A 24,664-nucleotide genomic window follows, 5' to 3' on the forward strand; every position below is an offset into this window, starting at 1 on the left:
CTATTATCAGATGAATTCCTGCACTTAATTAGCTTATGGCTAACAACCTCAAACAGAACATCAGAATAGGTTTAAACCCCCTAAAGTGGGGTTTGAGGCTCAGGATACCTCACAAAGAAATTCTCTTATCTAAAATTAGATGTCTTCTAAAGTTCACAGTAAGTGTGAGGGACTGGAAATACCAGCTCACTCGCTCGGGAACTGCAAGGAACTAAGTGTTCTTGTAAACAGAAATAAAAAGAATAGATAAGCACGCGCCGTTTCTAACGTCATTCAAGCAGCCTCAGGCTGCAGGTGAACCATGATCCCCATGTGAATGGGGATATAAGAAAAACCCCAGTGCAGACATGAAAAACCTCTGTTTGAATTGTTGATCAGGGTAGTCCAAGTGCTAGGCTATTGCTGTTGCCTTTGGTTACCTCTCAGAGTTGAAGATAAGTACCTACTGCCAAAGACAGTACACTCTTCCGGCACAGAAGTAGAAGATTCAAACTATTGCTAACCTGGAAACCTCTAGCTTTCCAAGTGTGGGGTAAACAATCAATGCTCTTATCCAACTGTTACATCAATGAACTAAAACAATGCCCAGTATGGCAAGATATCCCTAAAGGTGCAATGGTGACACTTATCTTGGCAGCACCCAACAATTGTGTAATTGGATTTACAGCCCACTCAATAGGAGAAAAATCATGTCTGGTACTGGGAACCTAACCAACCATAATTCCTAGCAGCATTCTACATTTTGTTATTATACCAACAGATAAGTGTAGCTCTCACCCCTCATCAAAGCATCTCTTCATAGCATATGCACACTATTACAGAAAACCACAACAGGTCATACTGTAACACAACTCCTGCACCTAATGCACAATCAATTGGGGAGGGACATGGGACGGATTGGGAAAAAGGAACATAAAAAGGGTTGCAGGTAGGGCAGGTGTGGTAATATTTGTTTATGATCTAACAAATAAAGTTTGCCTAAAGATCAGAGTGCAAAGCTAGACCCACTAGTTAGCCACAGAGGCCAGGCAGTGGTGGTATACATATCTTTAATCTCAGCACATGGGAGACAGAGGCAGACAGATCTGTTAGTTCAAGGTCACCCTGGAATACATGAAATTGATTCAGTCTAAAAGAGAAACAAAGCTCAGCAATGTGAGTGGCACGCCTTTAATTTCAGCACTAAGGAGGTGGTGACAGAAAGGGATATGGTTGGGTAGAGAGAGAAATATAAGGCGGAAGGAGACAGGAGCACAGGGCAGTCTGAGCAGTCAGTCAGTCTGAAGCAGTCTGAGGACAGGATCCTCGCTTCTGTCTGAGGTAGAAGTAAGAGCTAGTGGCTGGCCGTTTTATTTCTCCGATCTCTCATCTTTCCCCCACTAATATCTGAATCTGGGTTTTTTTATTATTAATAGTGATTAGAATTAGTGCTATAGGCAGGGAAGAGGGGATGTGATATTATTATATAAGAATATAAATGTTTTGAACATTCAAAAGTCAAAAATGGAGGTGCAGGGGGGAAGAGACTAAGAGGAGAGGAGGCTGCAGTTAGGATGTGAAATAAATAAATAAAATTGTTATTATTACTATTATTGTTATTTGGTTTTTTGAGACAGGGTTTCTCTGTGTACCTTTATAGAACTGGCTGGCCTCAAAGTCACAGACATTTGCCTGACTCTACCTCCTGAGTGCTGGGATTAAAGGTATACACTACCACTGCCCAGCTTAACTAAATTAAAATTTAAAAAGCCAAAAATTGATCCCTGTTTACACCCTGCCCTCTGTCCTGCAGCGGGTGCCCGAGCCTCAGAGCCCTCATCCAGCGGCTGATGGAAGCAGAGGCAGACATCCATAGATATACACTGAACTGAACTCTGGAACTTAGTTGCAGAGAGGGAGGAATGAAGAGCGAAGGGGTCGGTACCAAGCTGGTAAAACCCACAGAAACAGCTGGCCTGAACAAGGGGGAACACATTGACCCCAGATGCTGTTGGGAGGCCAGTACAGGACTGATCCAGGCCCCTGAACATGGATGTCAATGAGGAGGCCTCTGCACTCTAGGGGGCCCCAGGTGGTGGATTAGTATTTTTCCCTAGTGTAAGAAGGGACTTTGAGAGCCCATCCCACATGAAGGGACGCACTCTTGCCCTGGACACATGGGGAAGGGCCTAGGCCCAACCCAGGATGATGTGGTGGACTTTGAGGAGCCCCTGTGGAGGGCCCTACCCTGCCTGGGGAGTGGAGGGTGGATGGGGTGGGGGGTATGTCGGGTAGGAGGGGTGTGGGTGAGGGGAGGGAGAGGGAGAAGGGATTGATATGTGAAACAAGCTTGTTTCTAATTTGAACTAATAAAAAAAAAAGCCAAAAATGGCAAATCTAAATAAAAATATCAGACACTAAGAGACACACCTAAATGTGTGGTTAAAAGCCAAAAATGGAAAGACATGAAAAAATATACCAAAATCACAAACTCAAGTATTGTGTAATTGTAATAAGTTAGATTTCCCAAGTATCACTGTTGATAAATGTGACGTTTCACCAATGAAGAGACTATAATTATTCTAGTCTATATACTCTGACCAGCACTCTGAAAATCTATTAGCTGAGTCTGACAGAAATGAAAACACAGCACACAAAGATAGACACAGGCTCCACAGTGCACTTTGAGCACACATGCACAAGTGGTACCATACGTTAAGACATAAAGTGCATTTTAATAATGCCATATTCCTTAAATAATGAGAGTATGGACAGAGCTATCCTCTGACTACAATAGCGTATGGTTTCCAAATGTTCCTAATACTGTGAGATAAAACTACAAATTTGATAGAAAAGGAACCAGGAAATCTCCAGATACTTAAGACTTAAGCTGTATAAACAATATAACAAATGAAGCCTGGAAAATATTGAGTAGAAGAAAAACTATGATACCAGCATTCATGAAATACAATTGAATCAATAGCCATATAAAGCTATAAAAATAAATTTAACCAAGGTAGTTCTTCAAAAATCTAACAGAATTAATAAATCCCATAAAGACTGGCTTCAAAGAGACTATCAGTGGTTGCTTACAGACACAAGCAAAGACAAAGACACACTACACGTAAAAATTATTTTAGATGGAGCCAGAGAGATGGCTCAGAGGTTAAGAGCACTGGATGCTTTTCCAGAGGTCCTGAGTTCAATTCCCAGCAACCACATGGTGGCTCACAACCATCTGTAATGAGATCTGGCATGCAGACAGAACACTGTACATATGATAAAAAATTTATTTTAGAAAAAGTGGACAAATTCCTTAGGAAATATACAACTAAAGTTCATGTGAGAAGAAACAGTTTAGACAAATGAATTCTAATAATGCCTCATATGGAAGGCCACTGCCTTCTGGATTGTGTAGAAGGTGTGGTAAGGGCAGACACTGGACTATGGAAAAAACTGCTAAACTCAATCAGCCAGTATACTTCAAAGATGTACTAACCTCTACATGGAAACCAGGACATGTATTACGTTGGGGTAGGGGTTTTACATTGGTTTCTACAGGAGAAGAAAAACTTTGGATACCATCAAAGTTGATCAAGATTCGACTAGAAAAGGAAAAACCTCTCAACGAGGACAAATGACAGGTATTCTACTAAGGTATATCTTATAAACTAAATAGAAACCTCCCAAAGGAAAGGGAAGTGTTTTGCTTTTATCTTCACAGGAAAACTCATCTTCAGAAGACAAAAGACACTACATGGGTAGATACTTAAAAAGAAAAGGTAGCTATAACCATCAAATAGAAGGAATGTGCCATACGGTAAACTTTACAGCTGTCTCTCAAAAAACTATTTCTCTTTATTTCCTAGTCCCTATTCAATTAAACCAATGCTAGACTTAGAGGTGGATTTGGCTTTCCTCCTCTAAAATCCAAGCACATTATTTAACTAAGCTTTAGTGTTTCTGTATTGTATCAAGAAGCCAATTGATGTAATACAAAATAAAAAAAGAATTTGGGGACTGTCTTTGTCTTTTCTTGGATCTTTCTCTCAAGGTGTACACCCTTTCATAATTGTTATGCTCTCATGGTTGCATTCCCTAGCATGTGTACATACACAAGCAAACATTTCTCTGCTGTTTATGTTTGAGTCCCACACAGCCAATAAAGACCTGCCTGACAGCAATCCCTGGACACCCTGGAAAGAAAATGGGCCACATCTCCTCGACTGCACTGGATCCAACTTGCTCCATTTCAACTGACACTCCGGCCAGAGGTTCGAGTACTGACTTCAATCAAGTTAAGGATTTCAAGCGAGACCTTCAATCAAGTAAATCCCATCTAACATGGACTGGATACTAACATTTTCTTTCTACAGGACCCCATATGACTATCAACGTCCCATTTCAGCAGGAAGTAACTTGGAGAATGCTACGCCCCCTTTCCCCATTGTTGTCACTTAGGATAGTGTATATACCTAGTTAGGAATAGCTTCCTATTGTTTATGACTTTAGGGTTTAGTTATATTTTACCTTTATACTGTTAAGTTTTAATCCTCTTTTAGACTAAAAGGGGAATTGTAGGGGAAGCTGTAGCCACGCCTTCTTAGGGGCTGGCTACAGGAGTACCTGAGGGCTTGTGAGGGTGTGGTCAGAGTGAGTAGGGGGACTGCGTTTTCGGTTTTGGTTTCTCTTTGCTTCTTGCTGTACAGACTACCACCGGCTGGCTGGTCTGCTCTGTAAGTAAGGCTTTTCCCTATTAAATACCCTTATATTTCTACCTGACTCCGTATTGGTAATTACCTACTATAAGTGGTGGCACACGAAAAATCCCAGCACTTGGGAAACAGAGGCAGGCGGATATCTGTGCGTTCAAGTCCAGCCTGGTCTACAGAGCGAGTTCTAGGACTGGCTCCACAGCTACAGATAAACCCTATCTCAAAAAAAAAAAAAAAAAGAGATAGTTTATCCCTTCTACATCTTCAAGAACACACATCTACAACTATTTCAGTGCTGGGAATTGGAGCCAGGGCCTTACACATGCTGAGCAAGTGCTCTATCCCTGCACTACACCCTCGTCCCCAAGAATTTAAATCTCTAAAATCTTCTCCACAAAGAGAAACAAAAGCTACCAAGCACTTCCATGAGTTCCTGTAAGTCATTATTTATAAAGTTCTGTTACTTATAAGCAACTGGATTAATATACCAAAACAGGTATCATTTCCAGGTGGTGGGGCCAGGAGTGAGACTGAAGCCCCACAGATAATGGGTAGCATTGAATAGGGCTCTTTTTTCTTGCTTCTGGTAGTGGTTGCATTGGAATATTCACTTTGCAAACACTCATTACTATGTAAATATGGTGCTATAGTTTCTGTTGGTCTTGAATAAAGGACTTGGTACCTACAACAGTGCTATTGGGAATGGTGTAACCTCTAACAGGTGGAGCTTTCTAGAAGCTGCTTAGGTCACTAGAAATATGTCTCCCAAGGGGACTGAACAATTCTGGTCTCTTTCTCTTTCATCCCTCACTAGTGATGCTAGTAGTTTTGTTCTGACACAAGATCCATCCACAATGTACTACCTGAGGACAGGCCCAGAGGAAAAGTCCCAGTCAACTATGAAGCAGAGTCCCCTGAACTGTGAGACCTGAGCAACACCCTCCTTCCACTCAACACTGAGTGGAATACTTGAGGGAAGCAGACTGACACAACTGGGATTTAATGATGGGCTTTTGTGAATGTTCCTTATCTTTCCATGAGAGAAATTATTTCAAAAAATAGAAAATAAGTGTGGTGGCATACCCCTATAATCACAACACTCAAGAGACTAAGGCACGAGGATTGGAAGTTCAGCTGTAGCCAAGTCTGCATAATGAGATTTTTATCTTAAAAAGAAAAAAAAAAAAGGAACTTTTTGGGAAGAATGGGGAATGCCAGACTCTCACTTTTAAATTGATCTCAGAGGTAATTTGAATGGGAATGGCCCCATAGTCTCGTGTATTTAAGTGTTTGGATCACAGGAAGTGGCACTATTAGGGGTTACCTTATTGGAGTAGGTGTGGCCTTATTGGAGGAAGTGCATCACTGTGGAGGTGGGCTTTGAGGTCTTATATGCTCAAGCCACTCACAATGTGACACTTCACTTCCTGTTGCCTGTGGATCAAGAGATGTAGAACTCTCAGCTCCTTCTCCAGCACCACGTCTGCCTGCATGCTGCCATGCTTCTCACCATGAAGATAACGGACTAAACCTCCGAAACTAAGCCAGCACCAATGAAATATTTTCCTTTATAAGAGTTTCTGTGGTCATGGTGTCTCTTTATAGCAATAGAAACCCTATTTAAGATGACAGGCATGAACACTGCCCATTCTTGATTGTTTTCCATTATATGATTTTTACTTAGCAAAATAAATTCTATAACATTAACACTATGCCCTTAAAGCCATATTCTGTATCTTCAAATAACTAAGCATTGCAGTTTCAATGGAAACGTAACCTGGCAGTCAGGAACCAAGGAGTACCACAAAGTCACCATGAGCATAGCAACTTACAGTTTCCCCAATGTAATAATTCTGCTCTGGCAGGGGAAGGTTTCCTCAGTGAAGTTGTTACAGCTTTACTCAGATCCCCTGGAGTAACAACTCTGATCTTCTAGGGGAAGGTTCTGCTCTACTCTGGTCAGCCCTGGCTCCAACCAAAGTTATTCTTTCTCTGCTGGGCTCCACCCCACTCAGTCAAAAGAAGGTGGTACCAAACTTCATTCAAGAGATTTATTTCGAGGGAGGAATCCTGGAGGGTGGCTGCCTCTGTCAGGCTGGAAAAAGGCAGCTCCCAACTGCAGGAGTTTTTCCAGGGTGAAGACTTTCAAGGTGGAAATTGGTCAGATTTCAATCCCTGAGTTTGGATAAGCTCAGAGATTGACTGGATTTTCTGCTCAGGGATTGGTTGGTTCCCTGCTCAGGGATTGGTTTGTTTTCTTGCTCAGGGATTGGTTGGTTTTTGTGCTCAGTTGGTCAGGGGCAGAGTGTGTTTCTTTAACTCCAGTTTCAGGGCCAAAGTGTGTTTCTTCCATTGGTCCTTTTTAACCTTTTGGCTTTGGTTTCAGGGTCAGGGTGTGTTTCTTTCACTGGCTCTGGTTTTAGGGCCAAAGTGTGCTTCTTTGGCTCAGGTTTCAGGGTCAAGGTGTGTAACTTTGGCTGGCCCTTTTACCCTATGATCACTCGAAAAGTAATACCTATCAGAATAAAATTTCATCTGTTAAACATTACCATTAAACCTAAGTTATGTTCTATTTGGATTGATTCCATTTATTTTAAATTTCTTCTTTAAGGAGACACAGTTTTTAAACATTTAACAAGTGTGTGTGTGTGTGTGTGTGTGTGTGTGTGTGTGTGTGTGTTTGTCAGAAACACATTCAATACCAGGTTAATCTGTGAGTGCCCACACTCAAATATAAGTTAGAAATGGTCATACGCTTTAGGTATAAATGGAATGTGTGTTTTAAACAACCAGGGATATCCACATATATGTTTACTCATTCATTACCTGTAAACACATTTTTAAAAGGGAAGGTACCCAAAAGGAATAAATAACTTAGCAGTATTTTCTTTGGAAATACAATAGAACAACCCAAAAGCAGTATTTTCTTTGGAAATACAATAGAACAACCCAAAGCGCAGAAGTGATAAATAGCAAACTCCTAAGTTTCAAATACATGCAAAGTCATGCTGTGTAGTTCTTAAGTATTTTTAAATGAGTCTAAAAGTAAAGAGAATTATTAAAGATAAATATGTTTTTATGAAATTCTAGATAAGTAATTAGAAACATATAATGGCTATGTAAGAAAATACATCATTAAAAACATTTTTCAAGTAGGCCAGACTATCCTTGAACTCTTGACCTTCCTGGCCCCACCTGCACACTGTTGTGAACACAGACATTTGCCATCACAGCTGTCATTAAAACATAGTTTTATATCATAGAGGAGGATGAGGTTATAATGAATTATTGTTCTGGATGGTTTAAAAACTTATGAATAAAAAACAAATAAATACTGATCACAGTCCTTGTTAAAGTTGTTCCTGCCTTCCTTGGTGGAATGTGGCATCCATTTAAGACAGTTTCTTTAAAAAAACAGAGAAGGAAGGACATAGGAGAGGAAGGAAGGGGAGAGAATGGAGGAAAGAGAATATGAGAAAAGACTATACATATGTACATTAATGTGTATACACACACACACACACACACACACACACACACACACACACACACACACACACACACACGAAGTGTGATGTGTTTACCCTGAGGAAGAGAAGCATGAGACACTGGCCAGGAGATCTCCACAAGCTACCACACAAAGGCCCCTGCTTTGGCCCAGTGCTGAAATAAAGTCTCAGCAGGTTCCAGAATGTAGGTATTGCCAGGTGAAAAGAAAGAAACACAGATGCTCTGCACTTGCTGAAGCTGGTTTCCCGATGACGTGAGAGAAGAAAGCAATCACAAATGAACATGGTCTTTGCAGAAAGAACAGGAGAGGTGATGAAAATTTTGGACCAAAACTATTCAATTTAACCATTTGAACAAAACACAGCAGAGTCTCCAGAGCTGTGAATCACACTCAAATTTACTGCTTAAAGCCTCCACTGGATATTTTATTACTAGATTTTCCCAAGATTTTGAAAAACTATGTAGAAGAAAGATATATTTTTCCCTTCAGAATGCAACTATCCTAGCTTCCTCTACTTCAACGCATTTTTTTCTAATGAAAAACTAATTATAAGATGTTTTATATGCTAATTTGCTATCCATCATTATTAACTCCCATACACAGGAAAATTAGATTTGACATTGTAAATTTAACCCCATTAGTCACATGTGCACTTAAAAGCTTACAACACCATATACAATTTCAACATTGGGCCACCCTGGTGTCACTGAGATTCACATGGTGAGAAATGGGATTGATAGGCCCTGGCTAATTTAAAGCATTATGCTAATAAGCTAACAAAATTCTACTGGCAGAGCTCTAGCAACATAATAACGGGAATAAATGCAAGTCCTGTTTTGTGTCTGTCACGGTCAGAGTTCATGAAGAGAGCCCAGGAAAGGATACTGAAGAAGATGCAGCCCAACTGTAGTAGAGACCCGCACATTTGAAGCATGCCAATCCCATGGATGGACCAACAAGGACAGAAGCAGACATGGAGTGGAGCCAGCCTAAACCTATCAATCAAGCTATGTGTGGTACCGATAGCAAAGCCTAAGAAATGGAACTAATAGTCCAGTTCCTTTGGAACCCAGAGGGTCATGACTGGGTCCTAGACACCAAGCACTGCACTTTCATACTGTTGAATTTCGAATTCGCTTTGATTGTAACTATGCTCTGGCTCTTCCCTCTTGGGATAAGAGAGTGTGTAATTTATTTTCTTATTTTACAACCCACAATTGAAAGATGAACTTTTAAAGAGATTTTGGAGTTTTAAAGAGACTACGGATATTTTAGAGACTTTCAGATATTGAAGATGGGCTTCAACTTGGAAAGAGACTTTGGATATTTTAAAAGACTGAACTTTTAAAAAAATGTTTGCATTTTCAAAGACTGTAGAAGTTTTAATATTTGGAATGCTTTATATGGTGAGATTGATATTAATGGGAGATGGTGGGGGTAAGCAAGAAAAGAAAGGCTATGGTTTAATAGTGATGTACTAGTGTGTGTGTCAAGATGGCATGGGGTCATTTTCCACCAAAGACCGATTTGGTAAACCATTGAGTTCATTGGACTTACAAACAGAGTCTACTTACATGATTGTGGGTTGTCCCAAAGCAGTCACACCACTGTAAAGTTTCACCGCAGCATAAACAATGACTTCCCCATAGCTGTATAGATAGAGTCCCCTCTTTAGTAAATCTTTCCCTTCTATATACTCTGACATCTTCCAGGACCACAAAGCCATGAAATTAGGGTGAAATGATACAGTTAGCTGGGAGATGCAGAAGAGAGTGACTTAGATAAGGTGAGGGTCCAATAACTATTCTCCCTGCATCCCTTCTGTGAGACAATGTCAACAAACCGGTCATGAAGGTCTCTAATGACAGCTGCTTTAATGACAATGACAGATGTCTGGTTGGAAGAATAACAGTATATAGCACCCTGTATCTCCCTCTGGTTTTTACATTCTTCTATACCCCCACCCATGTTCCCTGAGACCTGGAAGAAGGTGACATAGATATGTGATTATTCTCCTCTGAAAGTTCATTGTTGCCTCTTTCAAGGAAGTGTTAGTTAATCTCAGGAGTCAACAGATAATATGACACAAAAGTGAAATGTTAGCATGAAAAAATTCTATTAAATGTATCTGTTGGTCTGCTAGAAGAGCAATGTTTTGGTATAGTGGCATAGATTGGGGTACCACCTTAGCTATCCAAAATCCAAAGACATTATCCCTAAGCTGATCACCTTATTCACCCTAGACATTTCCATGGGGCCTCTGTACATCTCCTTACTCTGATGAAGTGAATGGGACTGGCTCAACCTGTGTTGCCAATAGAGAACAGGGCAGCCCACAGGCCTGCTGGTTACTGGGACCATGGCCCACTAATGATGAGGGCTGCTCCCGGTATTCATCCCCTTTGATTCAGCAGACTCCTGGCTGGTACTGCACCTCAGTTGCAGTTAGCCAATGCCTCTCCACAGGCCACCCCTAGCTGCTGAGAGGACTCCCTAGATGGACAAATACGCTCTATTGGGGAGGGGGGGTGATGAATGTTCACAGCATACTCAGCGAAGAAAGTGGCCAACCCCTAAGTCAAGACAATCATCTTCACCTGCATGATTCTATTTCCTTATCCATCAGCTGACTCTCATGGCCTGCAATGTTCCTGGGGCCACCAGGAACCACAGCACATCTGGGTCCTACACATATCCTGCACCCTAAGCATTTTGAAAACAATAAATTCACAGTGCTCTCCATTAGCCTGCAGGAGACCTGGACCACCTCATTAGGGATACAGCTGGGTGGTGAAGACCCACCCCTGGAGATCTTCTTCTGTACCAGGGGGTGCAGTGCCCATCATCTGTACCTCTTTTTCTCTTTTTTTGCCCCTGTGGTGAACTGCTGCTCAGGCCTTAAGGCCTTACAAGATTCCCCATCACCACATCTGATCTTCCATCAGTTTTGTCTTGATGGTTTCTGGCTCACATTTGCTTCCAGGTGACTAGGAAAGGTCCCTCTGTTTGGCTTTCTGGCCTCTCATCTGCTCACAATTGCCAATGGACATGGTCCACATGCCTGTTGACTGAAGTCTACGAAAGCCACTCTTACCTCAAAGAGATAACATAATGCCTAGCACAGGGCTCAGAAATGTCACCAGAGCTCCATCCCTGCCTCGCTGTCCTTCGTGAATTAACTTCTTTCTTGGTGAACACAGTCCTATCTACACCTGCACACTGGCCACCAAACACTGCCTCCCCCATGCCCAAGTCCCTTAGCATTGCCTGTCCCTCCTCTATTGTCCTTCAGGCTCTGATGCCTGTGGGATCTCTGATGATGGCCAAGTGTCTCTAATGGCTCCTATGAGCCAGACTATTATGAGTGGTTTCCTTTTGTATAGCCTTTATCTCCCAGAGGACTGTGTGATGATATTACTCAATTTCTCTGCTTCCGTAGCACTTAGATGGACACCATCAATCCCACAATCGGCGGCCTCATGAGAAGACTAGGCAGTTAAAAGAATTAAATTGATTGTTAAAAGAATTCTCCCAATTTAAGCAGTTCAGGTACTATGTATTTCCCGATTACCAGTCTCTCACTAGGCCACTGTTAAGTTCCCCAGATGCATTTGAATCATGGACTTTCTCTTTCTCTGTACCAAAGACAGGCTTGAAGAGTGTCATCCATCACTCCCAACTCACTTTCTTCCTCTTCACTATCCAGCTTCCCTCATGGATTCCACAGTTTTGGATTGCAAAAGGAGCTCAACAAAACTCATCTAATTTATCTTCTTTTCTCCTTTCAGCTCCATAGCCATAAGAAGCAGCAAGCCAACACCTCCATCTCCTTGCCTTTTATTGAATTCACCCATCAAATCAGAACCCAACTGGAGGGGGCAAGGCTGGAGGCATAACCTCTTCCCACTGCAATTCTTTCTTCCTCCATACAAATGCATACAGCAAGAGCTACATAATCCCACAGGAGCTGGCTTGCGCTTATGCTTCTGAGTGATGCCCTCAGAGACTGCAATGTTTGCTTTAAACCTTCAGCTCTTCTTGGGGCATCTGCATACTCACATGTAGGATCCATTAATACAGCAGGCAGGCACTTTATACCAGACAAGACTGCCACTCTAGGACACCTTCCCACCTTCCTCTTTCTGATGGTTCAGACTTAATTATAGATCTTACTCCCCATAGCAAGAGCAATGCAACTGTCACTTCATCACACACATAGAGAGAGGGCCATACTGAGATTCCCTGCCTCCACCTACCAGAGATGCTCCACCCTCAGCCTTGGTTCAGAGCAGAAACAGCACCATTGCCCTTCTACCCGGTTCTTGGGGGTCTCTTGCCAGTAGTCATGGTTGTTCTGATGAAGGTGACAGCTGTCATGCCTATACGACAGCATCTGATGCATTCACCCAGACATTCTTGCCCTCTGCTCACTAAATCACATCTTCTGTTTCCTCTCCACAAGCCCAAAATAATCTAAAAGCTGCAGACCTGTCCTTTAGACTCTGGTATGACAAGTAGTCCATGCTGTAAATAACCAGGGTTTGCTGTATCAATATTCTTATCACAAAGCCAACAGCCACAATTTCTGTCTGAGAGCTGTCAAGTAAGTCTCAGGGTAGGTGGTTCAGAAACAAAATCAAATTGCACTTAGTCCTTAAATGTCCCAGAATTCTGTCCTATTAACACACTGAGATCCTATCTGTCTCAGGTTTGAGTTTCCTTATAAGTAATTTTCACTGGTCTAGGCTCTCTCTTCTATGTCAAAGCCCTCCTCTCTGATCCCCACCCCAGTTTTTTACTTTTTTAAAATCTAAATCATCGCCATTGAAAAGCTTAGAACACCTGCCATGGTGACATACATTCATAATTCCAGCACCCAGGAAGTAAAGGCAGGACAAACAGCAGTTCGAAGACAACCTGTCTCAAAACTAAATAAATAGGAAATGAAAAAAACAAAAGCTGTTATTCGCTAGATTGAAATTTCAAAAAAAAATTTACACATGGTTAAATTTCTTATGATATTTCTACCTATGATTTTAAAAGATACCAAGCATATTTTGATAATTAGCCTGAATAAAAAAACAGGGAAAAGCATCCCATTCTAACTGTGAAGCAGAGGTACGTATGCAGCACCATTATCCCAGCACTCAGGAGGCAGAGACAGGAGGCTTGCTCCAAATTTGAAGTCATCCTGGGCTACATGGTAAGGCTCTATCTATACACTCACACTTCTCCCCCTCACCCCTCTCTCTCAAAAAAAAAAAAAAAAGACAATGAAAATTGTTTCTAGAGGCTCAAGACTGAAGTAGATGAGTGTTGACAGCCACCCAAGTCAGTGGTGAATACAGCAATGAGTGAACTTAGAGGAGAAATGAGAAAGTCTCAGTCTGTGAAAATATTTTTAGATGTCTAAACTGGAGACAATGTGAGGAGAATACACACTGGAGACCTGGTGAGCAAGTAGCGGAGGGATATTCACAATGATCCATGACAACGGTACCTGTAGCAGACACAGCTAATGCAGGTGGATGAAATGAGCACGAAGTAGTATCTCTGAGGACAGAAGGTGGAGGGAAAGGCATCTTTGTTGAACACAGACCCTCACTCACACGAAAGAACCCTCTGTAAACTTCACTATGACATTCAAGTGCAGTTTTTAAAAGCAAATAACAGAATGAAGTTAAATTCAATCCAACTCTACTTAAGGAAAGTACTCATTGCCTACGAAAAGTCTTGCACTAAATGCTGTGTGTCTAAGGAGGGATAGGAGGAAGCAGGCGTGGAGAGAGAGTGACAGGCAGTGGGTGCTCTAGGAGAAAGGCAAAAACTGCCCGAGCTCAGTTATAGCACCAGCAGAATCCAGTGACTCGTGGTCTCCTAGGTGTGTCTCCTTCCTGAGGTCCAACCACACTGAGGATGGGACAAATGTACCATATTCCATTTATCCAAGTGTGCAACATCCCATTTACCCTTTGATGATCACTGGGCTGCTTTCACACACACACACACACACACACACACACACACACACACACACTAAACCTGTAGTAAAACTACAGGTTTACTCCTCTAAACCTGTGCTCACTGCAGAGTCTTTGTGCAAACTGTCTCATTTCTTTTGATAACCACGAGTAGGGTCTTTGGAAAATCTGTGTTTAACCTTTTAAAAAAATATCTCTCTACTTTCCAAAGGGCTGCATCCTTTTCCATTCCCACCAGCAATGGCAGCATTTTCCTTTCCTCATAACCTCTCAAATGCATTTATTTTTATCACAGCCAGATGACTGGCTATGAGCTAGTACCCCACTGTGCTCTTAATTTACATTTTCCTAATGACTCAAAGTGCCCTGCTAGCCCACCTGTCTGCTAGAGTTCACCTCCTTAGGGACCTGACTTCCCTCTGATTCAGCCCTGTTAGTAGCTAAATACATCAGATTCCCCCACCTTACAAACAAACCCCACACCGCTCCCCTGACTATAGGAGGCGCTGAGTACAATTTCCATTTTGCCACATTTACCACTCTGCCTCTTCCAGCAGAGCTGATAGAGAGGACAGCTGCTTTTCCTACAGAAATGACGACACCCGAGACCCCTGCACTCCAGCCCTGTGTCTTTATTTTCAGCCTTGGCTCATGCTTGGGCTGCTTGCCACGTGACCTAGTTTTGGATTCAGCCCCCACCTTCCTTCAGACTCCCTACTTCAGATGATGGAAGTTGCCCTTGAGGTTCCTGTGCGAATGCTACAAGGGAATCGTTTTCCACGAACAGCAGCATCCCAGTCAGAAAGTAAAGGCTAAGCTGTCTCGGTGCCCTCAGCTCAGCTGAATAATTAATCTTCATCAAATACCTAACCGTGAAAGATGAAAGGCCCTATTCAACAAGGCTGGAAAACATTTCCAACAGCAAATGAAAACAAAATGTTCCCTCCAGAGATAGAGTCATTCCTTCTCCAACCCCATCCATCAATGTTCTGAGACCAAGATGGAGAATTCAGCCACAAGCTTCCATCCAACGTGTGTCAAGGCAGGCACTGCCTTTGCTACTTACAGACACTTTCCTTTGATTTTCCTTTTTGCTTTGCAGTGGTGGGATTGACTCTAGCTAGGCAAGCACCCTGTCATACCCCAGCCCCAGATGCAAACATGTTTGATGAATCTTTCTCCTCACAAATCTGCTCCTTCAACCTCATCACAATCTCATGTTCAAAACTAATAAAGTGTTAAAAGATAGGTGTGGTGGGTACAAATTTAAATAGTCACCAAGATTCTGGCCCCCTCTTAAATGCTTCCTATAGAGCAGGACAGACAGGTGACTATAAGAGGGGTTCACCACATGACTATTAAATCAATGAATTCTACCCTCATCTACAAAGAAACCCCGGGCTGGGGATAGAACTCAGCAGGACAGCATTCACCTGACATGCACAAGGCCTCTCTTCAATATCTACAAGGGGGGTAGGGATCTGTATTGAAGGGCATGCCTGTACTCAGAACATTTGAGGCAGAGGGACAAAAGTACAAATTTGAGACTAGGCTAGGCTACACAGCAAGTCTTGTCTCAAAACACTACTAAGGGCCCAAGGGGGTATGTGTTGAGTGGGTCACCCTATCACAGAGGAATCTGAAAGAAATGAAAGCCTCTGAGGCTAGTTCTAGCTGGCCCCTAACATCATAAACTGCCCTGTGAGAGGTGGCAGATACAAACTAAGCAGCCTGTGAGATCTGGGAGTGGTCTCCACCAGTAGTGAGCAAAAGCACAGGGGGCCTGAGTGCTACAGCCCAAGGAAAGTTAATTGGCCGTTGACCCCTGATGAGGAAGACAGTGTGAGTGGGGGTGGGACTTGACCTGGGTGTGGGGAGAATTCCTCATAGGTGTGCACAGGACTCTGGGTGGGTATGGAGAAGGTTCCAGGTGTATGTGGAGAGGACTCTCAGTGTATAAGTGAAGGTGGATATGGAGAGGCCTCCGGGTATGTGTGGAAGACTCTGGATAGGTGTAGCAAGAGCACCAGGTGTCTAAACCGAAGTTGGTACTACTTCCCAGCCCTGGAAAAACTAAGACGATAGTGTCCTACACCTCTGGCATTCCTAATCTCATGTATGGTTCATCAGTAGTACCTCGATCCTCCAGCGGGTTCCCGGAGAGGTTGATCGTGTGAAGTCCTGAGTTAGGATTATGTGCTAGAGCACTGGCCAATTTTTGTGCAAAATCTCTGCAAGGAAACAAAATGGCGTGAGTAATAGTCAAGGGGCAAACTATCAAAATATTTAAGGACTAAAATGGAATGAAACCTAAAAGAAAGAAACTCTCCCTTACACTTTTCCATATAGAGTACAGCTCAGGGATAGAACACTTGCCTACATGGGAAAGCTCTAGGCTCAATTGCCACTCTGTGGGTGGGATGCGGGGACAACACACACATATATAATATTCAATTCATTTTGACTTGACAAAAGCTCACACACAAAAAAACAGAGAAAATACATCATTTCCCTTGGCTTACCTATGAAAAAATCCCCCACAGGCTCATTTTGTCTCCATGCACCAGTCCTACTTAGGAAGGTTGTGGAATGCTTCAGAGGTGGACCCTCACTGGAGTAAGTGGGTCACTAGGAAGGGGCCACACTTGCTGTGGGCTGTCTGCCACCTCACACTCCTGCCACTACACCGTGTTCCCTGGTATGAAGAACTGTATTCTTAACTACTGTGCCAAAAGACCGCTTCAGCCCTCCCTGCCCCAGCATCTCCCCACCCCTGTCCACTAGCAGACTCTCATCAGATGGTGGGTAACACATCCAGTTGTAGATACACCGCTGAATATGGCTAACAGTATCACTGACCCCTTCCTGTTTTTTTAAAACTTCCACAGCAATCTTGAGAACAGTAGTAGGCTCTTCGTTATATCTCACTTCTCATTTCCTCCAGCACTCACAAATGTAAAACTGATTGCTTTCATTACTGAGTCAAAGGCCATCACTGCTGGCCCCCTATTTTACACAAAAAGAAAAACCACAGTTTTAGTTATATTTTAACCTGAGATGGCACATTAAGTGCTAGGATTACAAAATACCTGCCTTGCTCATTAACAACAATAAAGCTTTTGTTCTAACAGATTCTAACTCGTGCTCTTCAGAATAAAACCACTGGATGATGACGGGGAGAGACGATGAAAACTGATTTATGTAAGAAAATCACAGGGGGATGACTACAGTAGTAAAAGCCGCACAGGCATCTCAGTGAGAAAGATTTTTTTTTTTTTTAAGTGCTACACGGACATCAATTTGCCTACTCTCACAGCCTCAGTTACTATCCCCATTCTAAGGTAAAGACACTGCAATGTAGGACTTCTAAACTCCCTGCTTGAATCATGAGGCACTTTACTAAGGCTCATACTCTTATCCACTACACTATGGGCCCTCAGAATGTCCCACAACACTGGAGGGGAACATGCTTGGCTTTTAAGATAATGATGGTATCATGGACTGGTTGCTTGATTTGTATTGTGATTTGAGTGTGAAATTTACCCTACGGGCTCATGTATCTTAGCATGTGTCCCTACCACCAGCTAATAGTGATGTTTAGGGAGTTGGGGGCTTAGCTAGCCAATGCAGGACCATAGATTTGGGGATGTAGGTTATAGCCTGGCCTTTGCTCTGCTTCCTGACCCCTGAAGTATATAACCACCACATGAGCCCAATGGCCCCAGGCCTTCCACACAGGACTCATGATACACTGCATCTCTATCTACGCTGAGTCTAGACAAACCCTTCCTTCTTCAAGTTGCTTCTGTTGAGTATTTTGTTACAATAAGAAGATTATATGGTTTTTGTTCATTCTGTCTCTTTTTCTCCAGAAGAAAACACTGGATGTGTGCACTTTAAACTTTTAAAAGATCATGTACTAATTAAAAGGGCAAATGGCAGAAAATTTTAAAGCAACTGTGCTCACATATTCAGGTAAATACTCACGTTCTGAGACCAGCATTTTCCAACACCAATTCTTCCAGTCGATTGGACCTGCTCACCACCCTCAAGATCTGTTCACAGACATCTGTGGACTGTAACAGAAAATATTTGTTGACCATTCTGCAGGTCTGATGAAAAAGATTTTACTTGAGTGCTATAAATCTACACAACATAGAAATATAAGAAAACAAAATACTCACTCATACACATTCATTCAAGAACTAGTCAGAGAGCATCCCCACTGTGCACCACCATGAAAACCTGGCAACACCACGGCACAAAATACAGTCTCCAAGTGTACTACTCCTCAGGGAAGAGACAAAAATGCTGTGGCATGAGGTGGTGCCATACCTCATACCATCACTTATTGAAACATACCCAACAATGTGATGGCAGCAGCAGGTGGGTTTGGAAGGTGAGTATGTCATGGGAGTGCACACCCTCAAGAATGGAGTTGGTGCCCTGATAAGAGCCCAAGAGACCTGCTTTGCTCATTCCACCACATAAAGGCACATCTAATAGAGCCATTTACAAACCAGAAAGTGGATGCCATTGCACAGTGAACGTGCCAATGACTAAATGGTGAACTTCCCAGCATCCATAACTGTGGGAAATAAGCTTCTGTTGTATAAGTTGCATAATATCTATAGTATTGTTATAAGCAGTCTGAATGGTGTAAGATAAAATACACAACTATGATGCAGTAACAAAGGCCCTTTTGGCAGTGCTACAAGTCCTCATAAGACCATCTTATCCTTTCTTTGGAAAAGTAAAATGACTTCCCAAGGCAGTGATGGATGTTCCAGGTGGTAATCTGAAGATGAAGTGATAATGATAATGACATTGAGGGTCTTGTTAAAGTTTTCACTGAGGACCAGGCACTGAGCTGTGTCCTATATGCATATGCTATTACCAAACCAGTAGCTATATATTACTCTCTATTACAAATAAAAACAGTAAGGGATAGAATGTTTTGTGCTTCAACAGGGACCAGCCCCATCATGGTAAGGTTGGTCATTAGGATTCACTAAAGTAGGAGAAAGGGGAAATGTCAAAGAACTAACTAAATGTCTCCATGTTAATAGTATTTTTTAACTATTTTTAATTATATGTGTGAATATATGTGTATATATGAGAGTATGTGTGTGAGTATCTGTGTCTGGGTATGTACATATGAATGCAGGTGCTCACAGAGGCCAGAGATAAAGGATGCTCCTAGAGCTGGAGGTACAGGTGGTTACTCGCTACCTGATATAGGTGTTAGGAGTAGAACTCAAGTCCTCTAGAAGAACAGGATGCACTCCTAACTGCTGCGCCAGCTCTTCAGGTCACTAATAGTTTTGTTTTTAAATCATGTAGTTATATAATTATTACACAGAGGAACTGCATACAGAAGAACTATGCTGCATGTCATGGTGGCAGAGTTGGATGTGAGGTTTTTTCTGTTTGGATTTCTAAGTGTTTATGTTTTTATTTATGCTGACTTACTCCAAAACTTACTGTAGCTCAGGTGTTGATAAATGATTTTATACAATTGTATTATAAACAAGGGCTGACTTAAATTTCTTATATCTAAGAAAGTATTTAAGCCCTTCCATTCTGTTTTCCCAAGACGAAATTTCATATACTGCTTATATTCTGAACACTAAATTGGTTACAAGATGATGATGTCAGGAAGGAACAACGATGACATGCCAATACCAATTGGTTGGACTCCTTTCTGTACTGGGGAGTTGGGAAAAACTCCAAGAATTGCCTATCTAAAGCCTTTTGTGAATCTTCTCAAGGACCCAGTTTTTTCTTATGCTTGTATGAATGTTTAAATGAGTTGATAAAATGTGTCTTGGCAAGAATCTGTTCTGGTCCAAGGATTCCTCATTCGTCTAAGGTCTCTGCTTTCCCACCTACAACCTCTGCTAGCTCAGTCCTTGAGATGGTCCCACCCCAACAGACCTGAGGCTCCCATTCCCATCATGGATACCTGCTCATTCATAGAGGGCTGCCCCACTCTCTTCCTGCTGTTCCAGCCCCATCACGATAATGTAAACACACGGCTACCTAGCTGGGTTCATTCCCTACCTACCTCCTCCCACATCAGTTTGTTTCTCAACCTCTTCACTAGTCCCTGATGATGATTATCATAAGAGTCAACAGTTGTGAAATTCCTGGATAGTCAGGCACTGGCAAAAACAGCAACAAACTGCTCACTGTAATCTCTGTGATGGGCTACTCATCTCAGCAAGGGCATATCTGTTTCCTGGTTGGGTTCTCTCATTCATTTATTCAGTGATTTTTATTCTTTATTTATGAAGCAAGCTTTTACTATGCAGCTACTTTACAAAAAAAGCTATAATACCTACACAGGACAGAAATGAACATGATTGCAGCTATTGCACAATCATAGGTAAACAAGAAACTAGGGTCTAGGAGGGTTAGATAACTCATCTCCACTCCCACAGTCTGGTTGGAAGAGACATGGTAATCTTGAAAAGAAAGAAAGAAGAAAGAAAGAAAGAAACAAACAAACAAACAAACTAGGGTTTCTGACTCCGTGCTCTTTTCCTACACCACCATGGCTCCTGAAAGTTCCCAAATGAGTTCAGCCCATTTTTGAACCCACAATGCCTTAAGTCATACCTATCCTAGTCAATTCAGACACACAAGTAACCTGTTCACGAGCTCCATTCCTGCAAAGTCCTTTCTCAATCTAGTGTCAATAAAGAAAATCTTACCCCCAGATTCCATGCCTCTATAAACAAAATCTAAATTAGATACTCATCCTAAATGAAGTATCTGAAAACTAAGTTGTGGATAAGTTTTCTTTCCATTATAGCAGCTTTGAATTTGTCTAGTTTCCAACAGTTTCTACTACCAAAACAGATTAAATATTTGGCTGTTCTATTTAATATGAAAATCAACAGATTTCACTTTGATTTCATTGTGTCTATGTACAAATCTCCTTCTACCAAAAAAAAAAAAAATCTACAGAATTAACATTAACTATCATGATCGAATCAGACTAAGTCTACCTGTTGCTATTTCCTGCAATTGTTCTTGTGGGAAACTTGGTGGTGATGAACTGGAGGGCTGGAATATAAAGCCAGCTGTTTGCAGCTGTGCAAATGTGACTTTAATAGCTTTTGCCAACTGAATAAGTGTGTACAGAAGGCAATGCTAAATGCTCCTTTCTGTTCTAAAATTGCCTGAGGCAACTGAAAACAGGAGGATGAATCTCTCTGAAACTCTCACATTACAAACTTCACACAATGTTATGCTAATCATTCCTAGGATTGAGATCTCCTCAAGAAATAAAGTGTGTGCAGCTCACCAGCATGGTATCAAATAAATTTTTTCTGACAATTACCAGGCTTTTGAAGTCCAGCAAAGCTGGGCAATGCTGGCTGCATCTTCAGTGACTTACCAGCTTCAGATCCTTGGAGGACAGTTTGGTGAACCACTGATTATACTCCAGGGCAGCAATGATGGGGATCAGGTCTCTAGAAGCAAAATTAATGAAGAATATGAGCATGGTCCTGCAAAATATCTCCAGTGACACTGCATTTTTAGGTAGGTTGGGTGACGTATGCCTGTCATCTTATCACTTTTGGAAGATGGCAGCAGGAATATCAGGAGTTCAAGGTCAGCCGTGGTATATGGATAATTCAAGCCAGTCTAGGATATATGAGACGGTCTCAAAAAGCAAAACAAAGAAAATGAAGATACTATATTTTCATCTAATGTATGTGTGTGTGTGCATGGGCACACATGTCATAATTACATGTGTAGGTCAGAGTTTAGGTCAGAGGATAATTCTCAAGAGTAGGCTCTTGAGTTTCACTTTGCTGAGATGAGTCTTGTCTCTCTGTTGTCTTCTTCAGACCAGTTGGACTGAGAGTTTGCAGGCAATTCTTTTGTCTCTGGGAATCTGTCTCCCATCTCACTGTGAAGTGCTAAGATTACAAATGAATGCCACCACATCTGCTTTTCCCATGGGTTCCAAAGACTGAACTGTGAATGCCAGGTTTCTGCAGCAAGCACTTTTATCTATTGAGCTATAGCTGTTGATCCTCCAAACTATTTTAATAGTAAACAATTCAATTCTCTGCAACAGATCTCCATACAGCAGAATACAAGGAGAATTCCACAAAATTAAATTATTCCCAGCACCTCCAATTCCTGATTTCCAAGAGAAAGAAGCTGATTCTAGCATTCAGAAAGAAATCACATCTAACACTACACTAATGGGCCTGTTTCCTTAGACTTTTTCATAGATTCACAAGCATCAAGGATTTCACACAGTCTCTGAGAGGTTGTTCCCTAAGCAAAGAAAACACTGTATACTCTCCGATAGTAATAATCATCAGATTCTCTCAGTGCTCAGTAAGTGTCCTGCAACCATTTGGTAGTTCTTACACTTCCCAGCAGTGACCCCGTCCTTGAGACAGAGCAGATATAATTATCTCTGAAGCTTCCTATGACCTTGTAAGCTATGGGGTAAAAGTTTGCATGTGAAATCCCTGCCTCTACACCATTTTCCCAACCTTGCCCCTACCACATATTCCTCAAATATCACGCCATGGTACTGTACAGGCAGCATTGCCCTTCACTGCTGAGCGGTGTTCTGAAAGTTCACATGCCCATTGATGCCTTCACTGCACATGTCCTCTTCTGTAGCCTCCTTGTGGACCCCCAAACCCCAGAATGCTGCATGCCTCTCCACTTAGCCCTCAGCTCTCTTGCATTCATTGCTTCAACATCTGACTTCTACAACATCAGACTGTAAATCTTTGAAACCTAAACTCCAGTTTTAGTTTTGTGTATAAGACACAGATGCTGCAATTTCGCCTGGAACAGCAAAGACAGGCAGAAGGTGGAAAGAGCTGAGAATGCAGCTCATCCAAGTGCTTCATGGAGAGAGCCTCAGGTATCCAGCAAACAAGCCAGGAGGTGTTGGCTGTTTCCCAGGCAAAGGGATTGATTTGCAGAGATAGGAAGTGAGGCTGGACCAGAGACTCTTTCCTTTATTAGAATGGTTTTTCTCTTTTGGAGGAGACATATTGATCACACAAAAGAGCAGAGTGCACTGTGACATATTTGTGGATGCTTATATTTTGATCATATCCGCCAAGCCTCTCCATTACTTTCTACCTCCACCCCACTCTCATGTCCAGCTTCCTGTTCCCTGGTAGAGCCACTTCTGCTTTCCTGTTTTCTTCCCCCAACTCCAACCTCTAAGCTTAAGTTCCACACATTAGGGGGTGGGAAGAATACATGATGCTTGTCTTCCTGAATCTGACGTATTTCAGTTAACACAGTGAGCTATGCACTTCCATCCATTTGCCTGTATATGATATGATTTCATTCTTCTTTGTGGCTGAATGAAATTACAGTGTGGAAATAATCCATGTTTTCTGACCTAGTCTTCTAAAAACAGACACCTAGGCTGATTTCCTAATGTGACTACAATAGATATGGACAGACATAATATAGATAGATAGATAGATAGATAGATAGATAGATAGATAGATAGATAACAGATGAATAGATAGGTAGATAGATGATCAATAGATGACAGAGATAGATAGGAAATGATAATACATGATAGACAGATTAGATAGATAGACAATAGAAAAATAGATAGATAGATAGATAGATATAGATAGATAGACAGACAGACAAATAAGTAAAGCAGACGTCATTGCTATATTCTAGCTCTAGTTCCTAAGAGTTTATGCCCACAAAACTAAAGCCTTTGCCAGATTTTGAAGCACCAGTGTGAGCTCTTCAGATATGAGTGAGGAGATGAGATGCATCACCATAGGCAACCCAGAAAACCAATGCAAAGAAATGAGCACCACCAGCTTCCATCTGCCAGGTTTTCTGTTTACTTTTCTCTTTATTAACTTGCTTAAAATTAAGGTGTTTTTTTTAAAATTAAGATTAAAATCCAGGTATGGCGACTCATACCTGTAATCCCAGCATTTGGGAAGTAGAAGTAGGCGGCAGTTCAAGGTCAACCTTGACTAGAAGGTAATTTGATGTCAAACAACAAATGAAACAAAAGCATTAAAAGGAGATCTTAAATGTATCTTAATTCAAACAGTAAACACTGCTGGAGTGCTTACTAAATACCAGGTAGTATTACTACATGCTGAGAATTAAGAGGTGAGTGATCTGTTCTCCTGCCCCTTCCTACAAGGAAATGAATAGGAAAAACAACTGGGAGCCATACCAAATACTAGAAATGATAAAAGTGCCCTTAGAACACAGGGACCAAGTAATTCCACCTGGAGCAGATGGGCACAGGTTCACAGGGCTCCAAAGATGGGAGGGGGCGAATGAGGCAGGAAGAAAAGAACAGAATACTTTAACTAATTAGGGACAGATGTGTGCAGGCATGGGCGACTGACTATGCCCAGTAATTCAATCCATTCATATATTCAGTAAGTGCCAGCCACCATGCATGAATCACAGGGTTTAATGTAACAATGAAC

At 41.9% G+C, this 24,664-nt stretch overlaps 1 protein-coding gene across 5 annotated transcripts in view; it reads right to left on the reverse strand.

Annotated features, from left to right (window-relative positions):
• The window catches only part of Carmil1 (capping protein regulator and myosin 1 linker 1), a 278,033-nt gene that overhangs the window by 108,701 nt on the left and 144,668 nt on the right, over nucleotides 1-24,664 (reverse strand). For all 5 annotated transcript variants that reach the window (XM_027409345.2, XM_027409351.2, XM_027409347.2 and 2 more), the window contains exons 9-11: nucleotides 21,592-21,667; nucleotides 18,174-18,262; nucleotides 16,323-16,417 (exon numbers count right to left, since the gene is read on the reverse strand). In XM_027409345.2, coding sequence (XP_027265146.1) covers nucleotides 16,323-16,417; nucleotides 18,174-18,262; nucleotides 21,592-21,667 — 260 coding nt within the window. The remainder of the gene's footprint in view (nucleotides 1-16,322; nucleotides 16,418-18,173; nucleotides 18,263-21,591; nucleotides 21,668-24,664) is intronic.

This window comes from Cricetulus griseus, chromosome 3, assembly GCF_003668045.3.
Source record: "Cricetulus griseus strain 17A/GY chromosome 3, alternate assembly CriGri-PICRH-1.0, whole genome shotgun sequence".
NCBI classification, from domain to species: domain Eukaryota; kingdom Metazoa; phylum Chordata; class Mammalia; order Rodentia; family Cricetidae; genus Cricetulus; species Cricetulus griseus.